We start from the raw sequence: 20,706 nt of genomic DNA, 5'->3' as shown, positions 1-20,706 counted from the left end.
CTCTGACTCTTCCACACTCTGTGCAGTTCCTGTACATCTTGGCTGCCCATCCACTGCTAACAGAGACCTCTTCTGTCTCAGCTGCTCTGACAGCCTTGGCCTAGTGTGTACCACTGCAGGGTAGCTGGATACCCATGTCTCCAATGTGGTTTGATCATCTACTACCTTTTCTTAATTCTCACATTCACATTTTAAACCCAGTCTTAACTGCTACACCTTTGAACATTTGCCTTTATGAAAACACAAGTTCTAGGTTAGCATTTTAAGAACTGTGATTATTCACAAAACAAAGCATTTCAAACATAACCATTAGCTTTTTTCTTTTTTTTAACTGAATATCCAATGAAACTCACTACATGTGTGAGCTCTGCTACATAACATTCAATTTAGATATATTTGATTGTCCAGATATAGTTTTGTAAGGAGAACTGCAGTACTAGATGCCTGAACAAAAAAATACAACCTAGTGGATAAACTCGAAGCCTTGATAACAGAAGAGCTGGTTCATTATTTATGTGGTATGACTCTGGGAACTTAACCTTTTTTTTTTTTTTAAGAGACAGGGTCTTGCTCTGTCGTCCAGGCTGGAGTGCAGTGTAGCTCTAACTCCGGGGCTCAAGTGATCCTGCCGCCTTGGCCTCCTGAGTAGCTGGGACTAGAGGCACACGCCACCGCACCTGGCTAATCCTTCAATTTTGGCTTGTGGAGATGGGGTCTTGCTATGTCGTCCAGGCTGGTCTCAAACTTCTGGCTTCAAATGATCCTCCTGCCCTGGCCTTTCAAAGTGTTGGGTTTACACAGGCATGAGTCACTGCATCTCTCTTTTAAACTTGGTTTCCTTATCTCTAGAGAGGCTTTTAAATCTACGTATCTTTAAGGAAAGCTAGACTAAATGACCATTAAATAAAATGAGAAGCTCTGACATAAAACATAATCAGAGTAAAACTTAAAAGGTTCTATGTCCTTTTTTCTTATGTAAAACTAAGTATGGCTTAGAATCCCAGATGACCTGATTCCATTATACTTGGGAACCTTTGACTATGATCTAAATAAACCTCAAGTAAGAGACATGGTCATTTATAATGGCAGTTTTTTTCAAACTTAAAAGCAGCAAATCTCTCCCTGTACTGAAACAACTTATCAGTACGGAAAATACATAAAGTGCAGAGTGGAACTACTCTAGGGAAAGCAAGGAGAGACTAAGCGCTATAAGCTCTACTTACTTGATCCTCTCCTCAGCTCTGGGAAAATCAATTTTCCCAAATGAGAGAAAAAACTTTAAGTGCCACAGGAGGGCCAGGGATGGTGGCTCAAGTCTGTAATCCCAACACTTTGGGAGGCTGAGGCAGGCAGATCACCTGAGGTCAGGAGTTTTGAGACCAGTCTGGCCTACATGGCAAAACCCCACCCCCAGTAAAAATACAAAAACTAGCTAGGACTGGTGGCGTGCACCTGTTAATTCCAACTACTCAGGAGGCTGAGGCAGGACAATCTCTTGAACCCAGGAGGCAGAGGTTGCAGTGAGCTGAGATTGTACCACTGCACTCCAGCCTGGCTGACAGAGTGAGACTGTCAAAAACAAAAGCCACAGGAATAAGCTCTATGAGATGACCCAAATCCTCTTCTGGCACTAGAATTCTATTGCATGCCTTATTTAAAATAAGTGAGCTAATATTTAGAATTCTATTTCGCTTTAGAGATCGGTTGCAAAAGGATTGCTGCTAAGAGTATTAATACGGTGATAAAAAAAAAAAAAAAAAAAGGACTTGCCTGGGTCAGGTAACCCACAATAACATGTTTGTCAGAGCCATGTCATCTCACAACAGGAAAAAAAGAAACTGGCTCTGCTCCAGAATGGTCTTATTATATCACCATCCATTTCATAACTCCACTTTAGGTGAATACTTTCATGGGATATTGAATAACACATCAAAAACAATTTAAAATTTTACAGCTGCATTTTGTCCGATTATAAGGCAAAAAGCAGAAACTCCTTCCAAAAGTAGTACTGCAAAGTATTCATTCATTCACTGCCCTACTGAAATTGGGAGTTCCAAGGAATGCCAGCAAAACCTCCTGTGGGAAAATGGTGAACTCCACCAGGTTTAATAATGTGACCCTCACTAAATGCGTAGCAGTTAATGATAAAAGTACAACTATCTTTCATAACAGAAAGTGGGGGAGTGAGGGGAGTAGGGACGGGCAGAGAAAGTTCCCTGACTTCATATTATCGCATATACAGATAATCTGGTTACAAAGAGTAGCCTAGCCTTGAAAGAAGAGAAAATCACAACGGACACCATGTTGCTGAGAGGGTTTGCGGAGGAAGGGTGGTTTCCAGACATCCTTAGTGAATGCAGGTCACATGCAAAGAGGTATCTCAGGCCCTTTTTTCTTCCTTTTTGACAACAAATTTGCAGTTAATCAGGCTCTGGACTTGCTCAGAGAAGCCCAGAATTGGGCCTAAAGAATAAAATAACATGAAATATCTGTGAAACCATGAAAATACATTTTTTAAAAAAAGTTTCCAGGTATAATACACAAAAGCAAACAAGTTTATCTTAAAAAATATCAAGTATCACATCCATAGCCTATTCCTAATTATAATTACTTCTTAAAGCAACATTTGTCTTTGTTTACAAATACAGCAGCAGGTGATAAAACCTAGTATCTCAAACTGATTGCTTACAATTTATAATACAAACAAATGTATATGTCTCAAATCACATTTTAGGCAGTTTAACTTAAAATGCATAGACAATTACATACATTAAAGTTGTCATTACTGTCAGTGAAAAATCACAATTTCAAGAAAATTACAAAAAACTTTCATAGAGCACACAGAAGTTTACTTAATGGCAACAAGTCAGTATCTGCTAATCAGTGACAGGCAGTTCAAGTGCCTTTATCCAGGGGTAAAGTGAAGAGGCAAACTATCCTGTTACTTTGCACACTTGAATTGTTGCGCTGATCAACACTACAATCTTGAAAAACATTAAATTCTTAAAAAAAAAAAAAGGTATGCCACATGTCGCCCTTTAAAATGCCCAAAGGCTGGTTACAGTTTCCACCAGTAGCAATCAACGTTTATCTAGGTAAAATTAACAATGAATGGGTGTGCTAACGAATTCTGTAATGTTACTTATAGACTATAAGCCTCTCAAGGACAGGGATTCCCTTATAGCTGGCAAAAAACCTGGATCAAGGATAACATTGTCTACTGAATAAATGACTCAGATATTTTCGATAGCCAGAAGCTTGCCTGGCATTTACAAAATATTATTTTACTGGCAGTTTTTGTTTTACTTGGCAGAATTCTGAAAATAAAGTGTTTGTCTTCAATACTAAATACTGCTTTATTAAAATCAAAGTCTTCCCTGAACGCCACCTACAACTTTCTACGCACAGTACAATATATCAGTGTGATTTATCTGAATTTAGGCTTATGCTTTTCAAAAACTTGAAGGTCTGTGCTTAAGTTTTATTTCCAGGCTTTCTAACCCTGGCATTTGATAAAGGGTTCTATCATTCAGGGTGAGAAAATTGAGACATTGGCACTTATTGTTTAGAGGTGTAGGCAATTGACTGATACTCAAACTAGGCAGTCTTAACAAAAACTCGAGTAGAGCTTTTGTCATCTACACAAAGTTTCAAAAGCTGTGCATTTGAGTACCATAGGTGGCACTAATTATTTGTGAGGTAATAGATCATGGGCAAATTGATTGGTTTTTTAGAAAATATCCCAATAGTCCATTGTGGTGGTGGGACTAAGGCAAAATACATACTTTTCTTCTCTGCCCTATTACTATTCTCTACTGAAGATAACCAACAGTAAAATGGACAAAGCAGTCAGTCCTTGGGTAATTAAAAAATGTACTGTCTATTTCTGAATAATCAATATATTACTTTATACAAAATAGGGCTGAGTCAGAGCTGTAAATGGTGTCTTCAAAAGCATGAAAAGATGAGAAGGCGGCAGGATGGGACAGACAAGCCAAGGTATTTGAAGTGCTCCACTTGCTTCTTGAGAACTGGGTGTGAATGAGGACCTAAGGTCTATGTTTTAATTTTTGTCTTTTTGGTTTCAACATTTCAAAACTTAAGATTCCAACTCCAGAAACAGTATTCCTGAACATATCTCAACTACTTCCATTAGATTTATTTGAAAATTCTTCCTCCGAAGCTCAAATGTCAGCATATTCTATAATCTGTATTCCTTGCCTAAGACCAAATATACTTGCTAACAAGCAGTCTTTTCCATAAACCAATTTCAGCCTAACACGTCTTGTTTTGAAAGCAACATTATTCCATTTTAAAAAGGAAAAAAAGGTCGCGTGGTGGCTCATGCCTGTAATCTCAGCACTTTGGGAGGCCGAGGCAGGTGGATCACAGGGTCAGGAGTTTCAGACCAGCCTGGCCAACATGGTGAAACCCCCATCTCTACTAAAAATACAAAAATGGGCATGGTGGCAGGCGCCTGTAATCCCAGCTACCTGGGAGGCTGAGGCAGGAGAATCGTTTGAACCCGGGAGGCAGAGGTTGCAGCGAGCCGAGATCATGCCATTGCACTCCAGCCTGGGTGACAGGGCAAGACTCTCTCAAAAAAAAAAAAAAAAAAAAGCAAAAAGGAGAAAAGCCTTTCTCGATGCTGTTCCCCATTTCTCCACTAACACTCCTGCTTTTCTTAACTCCACACTGAACCAACCTGAAATACTTTTTGGCTCAGAATGCCAACAAGAATCGAAGAAAAGATGCTTTACAAAAGTAACAAATATAAAAGCAAATTCTATTATCCCTTTTATCTCCATTCTTATATTAAAAAAAAAAAACTCCCCAAAATACCACTTGTAAAGTCCTTGAAAACAAAGGGAGTACAATGGCAGTATGATTTAGGGCACACTGGGCAGTATCGGTCACTAGCAAAATTATTATATTTATTGGGAGTAGTAATCCCAAATTGTGTTCATGGCCCTTCGAATCCTTTAGCAACGGATTTTCTCCCAAAATCAATGGACTTCATAATTATAGATTCCCAAACCTGCTATCTCTTCTTCCTAGTCACATTGTATTTGCTCTAGTGTTAAACTAAATACTGCTATTTGTCAGTTTACCCCAATGTAGGCCAGCCAAAATAACTGTAAGGAGAGACATCTTTGCAGTCATCTCACTTTTCACATTACTTTATCCCTCCATGGTTAACTGACATTTTGATATTGATAATTCAAGCCAAGGCTACCTGCCTTGTAGACTGGGGGCTACTTTGACAACAGAGTCCAATAGTATTGTAGATAGCTAACACCTGTCCTTGCAGAGAAGTGAAACAAAAAGCTAACAACATTCCGCAGTCCGAAAATATCTTAACAAATTAGTTTCTACTTTCTCATTTCTAAAAGCTTTCATTTATCATCTAGTTAACATAAGGGAGGATTAAACACTGAATGTTCCTCTGAAAGGTAACCATTTTGCTTTCTTAAAAGGAGGTAGCTATCAAACCAAAAAACTGGCAGCATTTGGCATTCTTGACATTTTAATTAGAGCAGAAATAAACCACTAAATATTTTATTTCTAAGCAAAACAGAGCTCCAGCATAAATCCTGTTTGTCTGAGAAATTCACAATACATTTTAGAAATCCAATGGATACATTCAAAATGTTATCTAATAAATAACAAGGTCAGGTCTACCCTAAATCTAAGAATCTGGTTTAAACATAAGGTGCCAAAAAACTACTAGGACTTTTTTGGTGGTTATAAACAGTAATATTTAAGCAACACAGTCACACTGCTTTAAACTTAGTTGCAGAGATCTACAATTTATTATTATTTTCAGTGTTAGAGCTAGAGGGTAAATTTTTCAAAGATGGCACTCAACTCCACTTATTTACCTGTCAACAAATACAGAACTGAACTGTTAGCCATAAGCACTTTACAAATAGACTCAGGAAACTATGCAGTAGACAATGACATAGCTTAACCAGACTCTGAAAAACAGATACATATTTTGATTCACACTTGTACAAAGAGAACAGTCATGTCTGCATGACTTAAGGTTCTCTAAACACAACTGTTTTATGTTTTAGACCCCTAGAGTGTGCCAGTTTACCACATCAGGGAGGAATCAAGGGATGTGCTCCTTCTAAAGAACCAAGGGCAAGTGGGGGGATGGCTACAGGGAAAGCTCTGGGCAGAAGAGCTGCCTCAGGTTTTTGAGGGAATGAAAATTACCTGTTGCAATTAAGCAATGCCTAGGGTTTATCTAGTTTGAGGTTCAAAACAAAGGAGAGAATTATTTCCTTCCTCAAGCTCTTCACAAAGCAATATGCACATCTCATAATCAAATCTCAAGTAGTACAAAGAGATAATCAATTATCTAAAAATTTAATTTACATACATGTTGTCCTGGATTAAAAACAAAAAAGTTAGTTTCCATAAATAGCAGACTTTAGTGCTGTATGACCCAATGACTAAAAATAAAACCAGGAAGTTTTTACTGAAAGCTCAAGGATAAAAATGAACACTGGCTGGCTATTGAACTCCACATCTGACAATAATTACTGACAGTTTAAAAATGTATATCCAAAATATAACCTCAAGAGGAACAGGTTTATTTGTCCGACAGAGTAGCTCAAAATGCTGAGGCATTATTTGTTTGGATTATGACGGGTTATTCTCAAAGTTTATTTATTTAGAAGGGGAAAGTGATTATAGAAAAATACTTGAAATAATTTACCAATGAAGTTGCAGATTCTAACAATAATCCACATCTTAGATTTTTAAGTGTGTAGTTTCATAATTTAAACAAATTCTGTCAAAGAGCTATTCAATATACTTTATCACTTTAACTTTCCATGAAAACCAAATAAAAATCACATCTGAATGATTTACTTCTATGCTTTTATCTGATTGTATACATATGATGTACTACACATCCAAGTACAAGAGGCAGTTATCTTCTCTGAGAGGTGCAAGAGTTGTTCTTTCATGAATGCCCTCTAATAGTGAAACCAGCAATTTTTATATATGCATTCATGTGCATATATATGTACTTCAAAAAGCAAAGCGTCATCTCTTCGTCCATTGTTAACTTAATGGTAAGACTGCAATAGAAAAAAGAAAAAGTCAACTTCTAGATTTTGCAAATGGAGTTTATTAACTCCTTACTGTGGCTTAAAGTAAATTTATTGCTTAATAAATCCAAACAGCAAGTCACATCACTTACTCTGGCGTACACTTTGCAAAACAAATATTTTTAGATAATATATATAGCAAGAAATTACACTAATGCAAGGAGGAAGTTTTGGGGGTACTTTAAAGATTTCTTTTCCTTTATAGCTGGAGTGGATGTTTGACTAATCTAATCAGAGATCTGACTAGTTATTTGTGTATTAAGAGTTAACAGATTTTTTTTTTCTGGTCGTGCACGGTGGGCTCAGTAATCCCAGCACTTTGGGAGGCTGAAGCGGGCGGATCACTTGAGGTCAGGAGTTCAAGACCAGCCTGGCCAACATGGTGAAACTCCATCTCTACTAAAAATTAAAAAATGAGCCAGTGTGGTGGCGCACGCCTGTAATCCCAGCTACTCAAGAGAACTGCTTGAACCTGGGAGGTAGATATTGCAGTGAACCAAGAGACCGCACCACTGCACTGCTGCCTGGATGACAGAGCAAGACTGTCTCAAAAAAAAAAAAAAAACAAACAAAAAAACCAAACCAGTTAACAGACTTTTTTTTCCTAAGGAAAATCTTCTGCGTTTGGATACTCGCTTGGCTTACCTCACAGGGGAAATGGGGTACTTTTCCATTCGGTTATATGACCAAGGCAGGCTCCTCAACTAAGATGTTAACCCCACTCTGGCTTGTCTGACAGTAAAGCATAAAGCATTACATGTAACTGACAATAAAGAATAGGGGTACAATCCCGAGCTCGAGAATTGCTTGAAAGATGGGCAACATTACCTACTCACTGGCTTGGATTCTCTAAAAATCTACCTCTATCAAGCTAGACAGGTAGAGACTGCTTTTACTGAACTATACTTTGGTGTGATGCTATGAAACGATACTGAGAAATAATAATAATAAAACAAAAAGCCCAGTGAATCTCAGAGTTTAACTAAAGGATGCTATTGAGGGACACTGCTTACTACATTACAAAGTCTTTGGGGATCTTTGGAAAATTTTTCTTTTTAGCACAAGGGATACTTAAAATACTGCTTTCATCCTTTTAAATGCTTTACCTGAAGGTTTGAAATTTACTCATTTAATATACACACACCCTCTTTTAAAAACTTAAAAGCCTTCTTAATCTTCCATCCAAAACTGGGGAGAAACAATCTTTCAGTTGTGCTATGTACAATTAGTACACTTTAAATAACAAATTGAACACTCACATGGGGGCCACCAGGCATCGGTGGAGCACCAGAAGGTCCTGAAGGCACTTGGAAAGGATTACTGGGAGTAGGATAGAGTCCTGGTGTGGGATACGATCCTGTAGGGGCAGGATATGGTGCTGGTGGTCCCCAGGCTCCTGGTGGAACGGTGCCCCATGGAACAGGTGGTGCTGCCCCAGGGGCTTGGGGAGGAGGAGGAGCGGGATATGGCCCTGGAGATGGATATGGCATATTAGGGGTAGGATACTGCCCTCCCATTCCTGGTGCCCAAGGTCCAGAAGACATGGATCCCCATGGACCTAAAGGACCAGCTGCAGCTGGATCTGTGGGTGCACCATATGGTCTGGGTAGCTCTGGAAAGGGCATATTTGGTGTAGGATATGGCCCTGTGGGGCCAGGGCCTGGCACTGTTGGGGCTGGGTAAGGACCACCGGGTGGGGGGCATGATGGTCCAGAAGGAGGAAAGGGTGCTGGGGGTCCTGGAGGTGGTCCGGTGGGAGGCACGGAGGGATACATTCCTGTTGGTGCTGGTCCAAAAGGCACAGTGGAGGGCGTTGCACTTGGTGGGAGTCCAGATGGCACCGAAGGTGGAGCACTCGGATTATTCCAAGGGCTGGAGCCTGGCCAGCCTTGAGGAGGTTGGCCAGGTTTTGTATTGCTCACAGCAGAGGTTTTGGCAGGGGAGTGTTCAGGTAGTGCATCTGCCAACTGGAACACAAAACAGATAACATCTTATCTATCTTATCAAGAGAAAAGTTATACCAAACACCATTATAAACCCACAAAGAACAGTAACCTACAGGGCCAGGGATTATAAACCTCAAGAACATCTTCAAAAGCTAAGCTAGTCATTTAAAACGTACTCGATTTAACATAAAACTTGAGGTGTTAACTTTGAATATCAACTTTACAGTGCAAGTTCTTCAGAGAAGCTCGTTTTCTAAATACAACTAATCATATTGTGCTTCATTTCTCTGCTGTATTAATATAACAAAGTACAGTAATTAAGAAGATAGAACTAACAGTCAAGGTATGGATTTGAATCCTGGCTTAACCTCAAAGGAGCTACATACTCTGAGATAGAGCTTCTTCAGTTTCAAAAACTATTTTAGGGTTAATTTGAGGCTTAAATATGATAGTTCATGTAGTACACTTAACACAGTGCCTGGTATATAATAATTTCCAATAAATGTTGGCTACTAATACTATCAGGGTAAAAGAGAATAGAAGTAACATCTTAAATTTTCATTTAAGGATTCATAAAGAAATATAGGAAACATTTCCAAACATGCTATTATCTCCATGTTTGGCAAATCACCAAGGCAAATCACCTATCAAAATCCCTCTCCTACCCCCAAAGCCAAGAATCACAAAAAGCATCTCTTTTATTTATTTATAAACAGAGTCTCACTCTATCGCCCAGGCAGTAGTGCAATGGCACGATCATGGCTCACTGCAGCCTGGAAATCGTGGGGTCAAGGGATCCTCCCAAGGAGCTAGGACTACAGGTGCACACCATCGCGCCTGGTTAAAGCATCTCTTTTAAGTGAAAAGATTTACGAAGGCCAGTTAGGACCACGTTGTTTTTCTTAAGAGATGAAAAACTTATCACAGATAAACTCATCAACTTACCGAAAATTCATCAGACATTTTCCTAAAAGAAGAAAAGAAATGAAGGAAGAAAAAGTTCAAAATCAGTGTTCACCATTTCTTAAATATTCCTTAAGGAACTTTCTATGCATACATTATTATTACTTAAACAGAATCTTAATCATTTATGTAATGTGTTTTTCTTTACAAAGGAAAGTTTTCCATAATAGTTCATACACCTCTATCAACTTCATCCCTCTTAATGGCTGCACATCATACAAAAATGATTTGCAATTTAATTTACCTTCTTTTTGTAGCAGTATAAGTTGTTTTAGGTATGACACAGTGAACATCTCTGAACACATCTTTGTGAGAATCTATCACTGGGAAAAAGCACTGGACATGGAATTTAGAGTCAACAAATAAATTTATCTAAAATCCATTTGAAAAGTCCATGCCAATTTAGTCACTCATTTCTCTAACTCCTCTTTTACCATTGGATATTACTAAATTTATTGTTTATAATGACAATAGGTATTAAAAAGTAGCATCTTATTTTAACTTACACTTCCTTGTCTTTTTTTTTGGAGACAGGGTCTCATTCTGTCACCCCCGCTGGAGTGCAGTGGCGAGATCACAGCTCACTGCAACCTTGACCTCCTGGGCTCAAGTCATCTTCTTGCCTCAGTCTCCCTAACAGCTGGTACTACAGGTGTGTGCCATCATACCCAGCAAATTTCTTAAAATTAAAAATTTTTTTTTGTAGAGACAGGTGTCTCACTATGTTGCCCAGACCTGGTCTCAAACTCTTGGGCTCAAGGAACCCTCCTGCCTCAGCCTCCCAAAGTATTGGGATTACAGGCATGAGCCACTGTGTGTACCCCCAAATTTAAATTTGTTCATGTCCTGCAGTACTTTTACCAATTTTTAAATTGAAGTATAATTAGCAAGCTCTGATAATTGTATACGCCCCTGTAACCACCCCAAGATACAGAACATTTCTCACTCCAGAAAGTTTACTCATGCTCTTTTCCAATCAACTGCCATGCCACATGGCAGTCAATTTTTGACTTAATTTTGCTGGTTCTTTGACTTTATATAAATAAAAGACTGTATGTACTCTTTGCCTTTGATCATTTTACTACTCAGTAGCACATCTTTTCCTCTCACTGTTTTGTAAGATACTAAGGAGACTAGCTCTCATATATGAGATTAACATTTTTTGGCTGGGTACAGTGGCTCATGCCTGTAATCCCAGCACTTTGGGAGGCCAAGGCGTGGATCACGAGCTCAGGAGATGGAGACTATCCTGGCTAACACGGTGAAACCTCGCCTCTACTAAAAATACAAAAAAAAATTAGCTGGGTATGGTGGCAGGCGCCTGTAGTCCCAGCTACTCGGGAGGCTGAGGCAGGAGAACGGCATGAACCCGGGAGGCGGAGCTTGCAGTGAGCCAAGATTGCACCACTGCACTCCAGCCTGGGAGACAGAGCCAGACTTCTGTCTTCAAAAAAAAAAAAAAAAAATTTTCTCCCAAATTCATTTTATCTGTAGATCTCTTAAATGGCATATTCTGGTAATACAAAAGTTTTAAATTTCATGTCATCAAATCTATCAATCTCTTCCTATATGTGGCTTCTGGATTTTATGATATATTTACAAAGGCCTTTCCCACTCTGCCTTGCTTTCATATAGTATTTTCATGGTTTAACTTGTTTAAAATCTTTGAATTCTTCCAAACAATAATTATCAACTATCTATCTTTTCTCAACTAATTGGACAAGCTACCTTTACTACACTCTACTGCTGCCATTTATAACTAGCATTTATCCAATATTTACCATGGAACATGGTACATGGTGGTGCACTGTGTACCATCTCACTTGGTAGCTCCAGAACCTTATGATACAAATTTTATTTTCACCCCCAAACAGCTGGAGAAGAGGAAGCTTGGCAAGTTAACTTGTTTAAGGTCCCAGAGCTAATGACAAGGAGAGAAGCAGTTCAAACCCAGTATGACTCCACAGCTTAGGCCCTTAACAAGCAGGCTACACAGCCTCCTTCATTTCCAACTGATATTGTGGACTTTCTTCTTTTCTTTTTGAGACAGAGTCTTGCTTTGTTCCCTGGCCAGAGCATCATAAGCTCATTGCAGACTCTACCTTCTGGGCTCAATCGATCCTGCCCAGCTAGTGTTTTGTAGAGACAGGGTTTCACCATGTTGCCAGGCTGGTCTTGAACTCCAGAGCTCAAGTGATCTGCCTGCCTTGGACTCCCAAAGTGTTGGGATTACAGGCGTGAGCCACTGCGCCAGGCTGACTTTATTCTTTTCTACTGGTCTGCAACTGTACCATCCCATTTTAATTACAAAAGCTTTATAATATATTTTAAATAAACATTAATGTGAGTCACCCTACTGTCTTTTTCCCCCCCTCCGATTTTCCTACCTATTTTTCCCATTTCGTTAAAAAAAAATCTGTTAGCATTCTGGTTGGAAATGTATTAAATTTACAGATGAATCTGGGGAACATCTACTTAAAATGTCGAATCATCTCATTCAAGAACAAGGTATAGTAGTCCCTCAGTACCTGAGGGAGATTGGTTCTAGGACCCCCGCAGATACTCAAATCCCAGGATGCTCAAGTACCTGATATAAAATGGTGTGGTATTTGCATATAACCCATGCACATCCTCCTGTATAAATCATCTCTACATTATTTATAACACTTAAAAGTGTGAGTACTATATTATATTAACTTATATTTTTTATTGTGTTTCCCCCAAGTATTTTTTCTTTTTTTTTTGAGACAGGGTCTCACTCTGTTGCTCAAGTTGGAGTGCAACAGCATGATCTCAGCTCACTGCAACCTCCATCTCCTTGGTTCAAGAGATTCTCCTGCCTCAGCCTCCTGAGTAACTGAGATTATAGGCAAGCGCCACCATACCCGGTTAATTTTTCTTATGTTTAAGAGATAGCGTTTCACCACGTTGGCCAGGTTACTCTTCAACTCCTGGCCTCAAGTGATCTGCCCACCTCGGCCTCCCAAAGTGCTCGGATTACAGGCGAGAACCACCTCACCCGGCTCCCTGAATATTTTCTACCCGCAAATGCAGACACAGAGGACTGTTTAGTTCCCGTCCTTTTCATGTAGATCATTTTCTTGATCAGATCTCGTATATACATTTCTTTTAAGGGATTTCTGTTAAACTTTTTCCTGTGGTTGCAAATAGGCTCTTTTCTTCCACTGTACTTTCTAATTGATCGTTCAAATATGGGACAGCTTTTTAAATTTTAGTCTACAGCAGGTCCTCAAAAGACGTTTCATTCAACTTTGTTTTGTTATAATGTTGATGAGGAGAAGAAAAAAAAAGTCTCAGCTGAGGTCACTGTCTGTGTGAAGCTAGCTCATTCTCCCATCTTTATGGGTCTTCTCCAAGTACTCCAATTGCCTCCCATATCCCAAAGATGCACATGAATGGATGTGTCTACACGGCCCAGTCTCCATGGGTGGGGGTGTGGGCGAGAGCACCCTGCGCTGGGATGGCATCCAGTTCAGGGCTGGTTCCCATCTTGGGCTCTGAATTGCCAGGAAAGTCTCCAGCCATTGAGACCCTGAACTGGAATAGGGAGGCAAATAATTATCTTTTTATTAATCTTTCTCAAATGTATACACAGCTCACATTCATTTCAATTTTTTTTTTGAGACAGGGTCTTGCTCTGTCACCCAAGCTGGAGTGCAGTGGTGTGATTACAGTTCACTGCAACCTCGACCTCCCACGCTCAAGTGATCCTCCCACCTTAGCCTTTGAATAGCTGGGACCACAGGCATGCACCACCACAACCAGCTAATTTTAAAAATTTTTAGCAGAAATCTTTTTTTTTTTTTTTGAGATGGAGTCTCGCTCTGTCGCCAGGCTGGAGCGCAGTGGTGTGATCTCGGCTCACTGCAACCTCTGCCTCCTCGGTTCAGGCGATTCTCGTGCCTCAGCCTCCTGAGTAGCTGGAACTACAGGTGCGTGCCACTACGCCCAGCTAATTTTTGTACTTTTAGTAGAGACGGGGTTTCACCATGTTGACCAGGATGGTCTCAATCTCTTGACCTTGTGATCCGCCCACCTTGGCCTCCCAAAGTGCTGGGATTACAGGTGTGAGCCACTGTGCCCAGTCCATTTAAATGTTTAACACTAGAAGTGTTTTGGGTTTTATTTAAAAGTTTAGTGATGTTTTTATGACCAGAAATATGCCATAGGAATTTAACTCTTCTTTATATTAATTAACCTAGGGTAGGAAGCAACATTACTGAATTATTCTTCAAAGTTTCTCACTTGATTCTCTGGGATTTCCAGATTTAAAAAACATGCCATTTGCAAAAAATAATTTTCCTTCTCTAATAATTATGCATATTTTCTCTTTTGCACCTGCTAGGACTTAAATAATGAAATGTTAAGTAGTGATAGTGGGCACAGCAGTCTTGTTCCAACTCTCCTGGGACTGCTTCTAATGTTTAAGTATGATTCCCATTTTTAGTTTGAGATTTTAAAAAATTACATTAAGTTTTTAATTTATGCCTATGCTATTATTTATTTATTCCTATTTTGTTAGTTAATAAAGAAAGCAAGAAGACACTAAATTCTCTCAAAAGACTTTTCAGTTTCTAATGAATGGATCTCATGGTTTTTCTCCTTTGACCTATCAATACAGTATTAATATAGAGTCACCTTTGTATTCTTATATTCCTAGCATCTTACTATTTTTTTTTCTAGACAGAGTTTCGTTCTTGTTGCCCAGGCTGGAGCGCAATGGTGCGATCTTGGCTCCCCGCAACCTCTGCCTCCTGGGTCCAAGTGATTCCTGCCTCAGCCTCCCGAGTAGCTGGGATTACAGGCATGCGCCACCACGCCCGGCTGATTTTTTGTATTTTTTGTAGAGACAGGGTTTTCCCATGTTGGTCAAGCTGATCTTGAACTCCTGACCTCAGGTGATCTGCCCGCCTCGGCCTCCCAAAGTGTTGGGATTACAGGTGTGAGCCACTGCGCCTGGCCCCTTAGCATCTTATTTCTAATTATGATTTGGTTATCATGAGGAATGAAAGGACAAGAACATGAAGGACAAGAACCCAAGCCTATCCCAACTGCTATATCCTTTTTATTCAGAATATCAAAAAACACATACAACCCATTTCCATGTTAAGGTTTAACATCAATCATATCACACAATAAAATTTTTATGACTAACAGTGTAGAAAATATATGGTAAGTTGTAAGACTAACATGCTTTTTAAACAGGATTGGCCTTTCTGAAATAGAAAATGATTCTGTATCAAAGTTCATATTAATTCTGGAGTTGAGAATCAAAGTGAACCAAATGGTCTTGACTGTTCAGGTTTTCAGAATCACACAGTTACCTAGTCACAGAATTACATAAATTATTCTACAAGTTAATAATATTCAACTGATTCACAATACTACTTCAAAATTTTAAAGTTCAAAATCCAAGTTTGGAAGATAGGGGAGGTGCTAGAATCTCGTGATTAGAAAACAAAGCCCTAAGCATAGGAATTAATAACAAGTTCTGTTCTATGGCACTATCTTAGTAAAGTAACCAGTTCTCCATTACTAGAATAATCAGCGTTCATGTTAGGGTAATCCCCCCTCATCCATGGTTTTAGTTACCTGAGGTCCGAACGTATTAAATGGAAAATTCCAGAAATAAACAATTAAGTTTTGTTTTTGGGATGGAGTCTCGTTCTGCCATCCAGGCTAAAGTGCAGTGATGTGATCTCGACTCACTGCAACCTCAGTCTCCCAGGTTTAAGTGATTCTCCTACCTGAGTCTCCCGAGTAGCTGGGATTACAGGCACATGACACCACGCCCAGCTAATTTTTAATTTTTGGTAGAGATGGGGTTTCATCATGTTGGCCAGATGGTCTTGAACTCCTGGCTTCAAGTAATCCGCCTGCCTCGGTCTCCCAAAGTGCTGGGATTACAGGCATGAACCACTGCACCTGGCCAATTCTTAAGTAAATGGGGCAAGAGCATGTTCTGAGTAGCAAAATGAAAGTTTGCACCCTCCTGCCTAGGACGTGAATCATCCCTTTGTCCAGTGTATCCATGCTGTATACGCTATCAGCCCATCTTGATTATTAGATATAAAAAACACGGTACACTTAGGCTTCCGCAGTGTATAGACTTCAGTTTCAGGGATTCATTGGGGAGTCTTGCAATGTGTCCCCCCAGGATAAGGGGGAACAACTGTAATTGGAAGCATTCCAATTTGCTCTTTGGAGAATACTTTCATTAGAAAAGGTGAAAAACAGAGTTGGACATGAACGTTTCAGTATGAGGAAAGTTGCAGAACGTAAAAAGTTTAGGTTTTCTAAAAAGCTATTCTAAGCCGCGCTTAGTCGTGTGCACCTGTAATCCCAGCTTCTCAGGAGGCTGAGGTGGGAAGACCGCTTGAGGCCAGTAGTTAAAGACCAGCCTGGGCAATATAGTGAGACTCTGTCTCAAAAAGAAAAATAAATAAAAATATAAAGCTATTCCAAAATATCTGATTCACTGCTGATTATTAAGATGAGGCCAATGTAACCTTGAACTCATAAAAAAAATGTATACTTAAGAAAGGCTTTCATTTTTTTTTCCTTTTTGGAATAATCTAAAGCGATTATTTCCAAAACTTTGTTACCATTTTATAGCATCGTCCGATCCACCCATCGTCTGAAAAATAATAATTTTTATTCTCTGAGCAGCAAGAATAGTAATTTTAAAACAGTACAAAATTTCTTTTGACATACACTAGAAAAGTAAAACATAACATTTTGGAAACTCTCATGGCTGTTAGGGTAAAAATGACAATTCAATCATGGGTCAGGGAGGAGGGTGGTTAAGAGAGTTGAACTCCATGAATTACTAGTGGAGTTCATGGATATTTCACAGAGCCTTCAAATTGTGACGGAGTAATAAACAGTATGGGACTACACAGTGATGAAACCCAGACATCAATCCTTTTTGACGGTATCTTTTGACAAAAATAAACTTCTCAATGAGACCATTTTCCATCTGTAGAAGTTATAGCTCCTGCCCACTGCACAGAAAATAGTAACACACTTAATCTATAAAGTGCTATATACATGTTAGATATTTATTAGGCGAAATTAAATAAAATCAAAATTTTGGGGTTGATTTGTTTAGTATGCATGGGATGATATGTATCATACTGAAAATATAAATTAATGGCTGGGCACAGTGTCTCAAGCCTGTAATCCCGGCACTTTGGGAGGCCCAGGGGGGTGGATCACGTGAGATCAGGAGTTCAAGACCAGCCTTGCCAACATGGTGAAACCCCATCTCAACCAAAAATACAAAAAATTAGCTGGGCACGGTGGCAGACACCTGTAATCCCAGCTACTTCGGTAGGCTGAGGCAGGAGAATCGCTTGAACCCAGGAGGCGGAACTTGCAGTGAGTGACTGTCTCCAAAAATAAAAAGTTATAAATTAGAATACATGCTAGTTTTCAGCATTGGCTCATTTATCTGATTATGTTCCATTTTTTACATTTGGGCAACTCAAAAACGGGGGTTTTGAAATGCTCAAAAATCTGAAACTTTTTGAGTGCCAACATGCCGCTCAAAGAAAATGCTCATTAGAGCATTCTGGATTTCGGATGCTCAACTGGTGTAATATAAAAAAAAAAATCCAAAATCTGAAACACTTCTGGTTCCAAGCATTTGGGATAAGGGATATGCAACCTGCAATATTTCTTGGCATTTAGTTATATATTTATTGGAACATATGTGCCAAACAATGTGTTGGGCTTTAGAGAAATTTTAGTATTACATGGAGATTCCTGAGATGTGCTGTCTTTTGCAGTCCATAAGGACCATAAGGAAAGAGCTGGGAGTAGAGGGCGGTGACATGGGTCCTAGGGAAAGAAGAGCAGTTGGTGTAAAAATTGGGAGAATCTGTGAGGAGGTATAAGCAGTTCAGATGGGTTAGAATATAGCAAGGGAAGGGGAAAGTCTTAGCAGAGAGACCTTAGACGAGGGTTTGAATTATTTCAGTAAGAGTCGGCTCATCTGAATGAACCTGAACTATAAAGAACAGGCCATACTGTTTGTAAAAAGCACGCAGTTAAAAACAAAAAACAAAAAACAACCAGACCAGTAATGCTGCGATGAACTAAATTGGACTCTGTCCAATCAAGTGCCTAAAATAATGCTTGGGTGGAAAACAGGTACCAAATTCTCTTTCCCTTGTATGTGGACATCTAGCTTATAGGTAAAAGAGTAAACGCTAAAGTATGACCATCCAGCTACAACTGCAGCTCTTCACTGGTTGGACTGGCCAGAGTTGACAAGTCCAACTCTCCAAACTCGAGGCAAAGGGAGATCAGAATCGTATCCACATCATAGATTTGCTCTAAGACTTATATAATAAACAAATCTCTTAGTCACTGCCTGGAATATAGCAAAACCTCAACAAATATTAGCTTTTACGATGCCTACTTTTAGGTCCATAAATCTTTATCTGCCCTTCTCAATCCAGAGACTTCCGAAAAAATAAACTTTCCCAAGTTTGGCACAAATCTTACATGGTGGCAAAATGTGACCTGAAGCTATTTATAGTTTCTATTCGCCCCCACTTAGAATGAATGCTCACATCTATTGCTGCAAATATTAATGTTGGATGATGCGGTGCCCCATTCTGCTGGGGGTGTTATCTCTCGTCTAACATGTCGTCTTTCTAAAAAGATGAAGATAAAATCCAAGTATTTTTGAATTCAAAACACACTAGCTTCAAAAGTTTCAGCTAAGAGACTGGGGATGGATATTACCCATTCCTCCTGGAGAGAGGAAAAGAACATTCCAATATTTGCAATTCACTCCAAGTTTCTGAAGCAAACTCGCTTTGCATTGTGGGCTCAGAGATGCCAGCATGAAAAATTTCTATTCTTCCCTCAAAGAACACCAGTGAACAAAGAACTTACAAAATGTTTCTGAAGGCTACCTTTGCCTGTCATGAGGGTTCCTTTTCAAAACAGACCTTTACAACCCCCAGGTGTGTATTTCTCTAGCAGTAAAACTAAAAAAAAATTTTTCGGTCGAGCGAGTCCGGCTTCATGCTTTAACACTGCAATCTTTACCTATTAAAAGCTGTACTCTTGCTTTTCAAGGTAAAGAGGAAAACGGTCCCCCTATATATAAGCTATCGTAGGTATGCGCTCTTCAGTCCTAAAAAGGAGATCCCTAAATTCTGCCCTTCTCGTGGTTTGCCCTGGGTATTCATCTAACGTATCCGTGGGCAATTCCTCTAGTGAGTCATAACCAGAGCGTTGTCACACTGCGGATTAACAAGCGCCCGAGATTCCTGTAATAATCTTTTCAGGCTTTTCCCTTTTTATTAGAAATTAATGAATGGGTGCAATGGGGTGGGGGTAGAGGGGAAATCGGGGCCAAAAGGCGCGAGGCCGGCAGCCTTTTAGGGACGCACGAACAAAGGGAGTCCGGGATCAACCGGAGCGAACCGGCCTCCGAGCGGGTCGCGCCCGCCGGGAAAGGGTGGGGGAGGGGCCGGCCCGCGCCCGCCCCGCCCCGCAGCCAGGCCTGACGTCAGGCGCCCAGAAACTCGTCGGGCGCGACGTCAGCGGCCTCCTACACCTTCTCCCTGGGGGGCGATCCCCAGGCAGCCCGCAGCGTGGAGGAAGGCGACCGAGAGAAACGCTTAGCCCCGGTCCCAGGCAGGCGACCACGGCCCGAGCACTGGACGTGACTCGATGCACCTCAGTTACCGCGCCCGCTTCCCGCTTGGCCGCGCCCGCGGGCTCCGCAACCCCAGCCCCCCGATTCCCCTTCACGACTCCCACTAGTACCGAAGCAGCCTCACCCGGCAATATCCGAGACCGCAGTAGGGTCTAGAAGCGGCGATGGGTCCGAGGGACTGGGCCCTGAAGAAGCGGGCGCAGCCTGACTGACGGCAGGGAAAGCAGCGGCGGCAACAGCACCAGCAGCGCGCGGCTCCTCCTGGCGCCGGAACAGGAAGCGCCGAGCGCACCGCCTCCGCCCGCTCTCCCCCTCCCCTCAGGCCGCGCCGCGTGCGCCTCCCGCAGGCCCCTGGCGGTACTGCGGCCCGCCAGACGCAGGGGGATGGGCTCCACCTGGCGCCGGCCCCGGGCCGCTTTCCCCTGATGGGCGGGCTGAAAGCTCCCAGAGTTTCCGGAGTTCCGAGGACTCAGAGGAAACGCCAGTGGTCGCCGGTGTTCACGGCATACCGGCGGAAATTGCTAACTTGTCTTGAGTTGCTTGAGGGCTGATTCTGGATTCCCTTTGCTCAGCGGTTTTTACAGCTAGGCCTCGAAGGAGGCTGGGTATGGACGCGGTCTGATTTCTGCCTGACCGAACGATTCAGATCCTCGGGCCAAAAGTGGGGAGAGGGAAAAGATTAATACAGGAAAGAGAAAACCTTTGCAAATAGCTTAACAAATTGATATTTGCTGTCTTTGCTGAGTTTTCCTCATCAATGCCTCTTCTCCTATGTTCTTTTTTGTGGTTTTTGAGACGAGGCATCTGTCACCCAGACTGGAATGCAGTGGCGCGATCTCGGCTCACTGCAACCTCTGCCTGGTGGTCTCAAGCTATCCTCCCATCTTAGCCTCCTAGTAGCTGGGACTACAGGCGTGTGTCACCACACCCGCTGATTTTTGTGTTTTTAGTAGAGATGGGGTCTCACCTTGCT

General features: G+C 40.9%; 1 protein-coding gene across 1 annotated transcript; it reads right to left on the bottom strand.

Annotated features, from left to right (window-relative positions):
- Positions 1–4,823: 4,823 nt before the first annotated feature.
- MAPK1IP1L (mitogen-activated protein kinase 1 interacting protein 1 like) lies at positions 4,824–20,004 on the bottom strand. The gene is given in 4 exon segments (NM_001260990.1): positions 4,824–7,094; positions 8,384–9,091; positions 10,016–10,037; positions 19,858–20,004. Coding segments are annotated over 3 exon segments (738 nt in total). The 5' UTR covers positions 10,034–10,037; positions 19,858–20,004; the 3' UTR covers positions 4,824–7,082.
- Positions 20,005–20,706: the final 702 nt, after the last annotated feature.

The sequence above is a fragment of the Macaca mulatta genome, chromosome 7 (genome assembly GCF_049350105.2).
Source record: "Macaca mulatta isolate MMU2019108-1 chromosome 7, T2T-MMU8v2.0, whole genome shotgun sequence".
NCBI classification, from domain to species: Eukaryota; Metazoa; Chordata; class Mammalia; order Primates; family Cercopithecidae; genus Macaca; species Macaca mulatta.
Note: the sequence above shows the minus strand (reverse complement) of the source record. Positions and strands in the feature narration are given on the sequence as shown.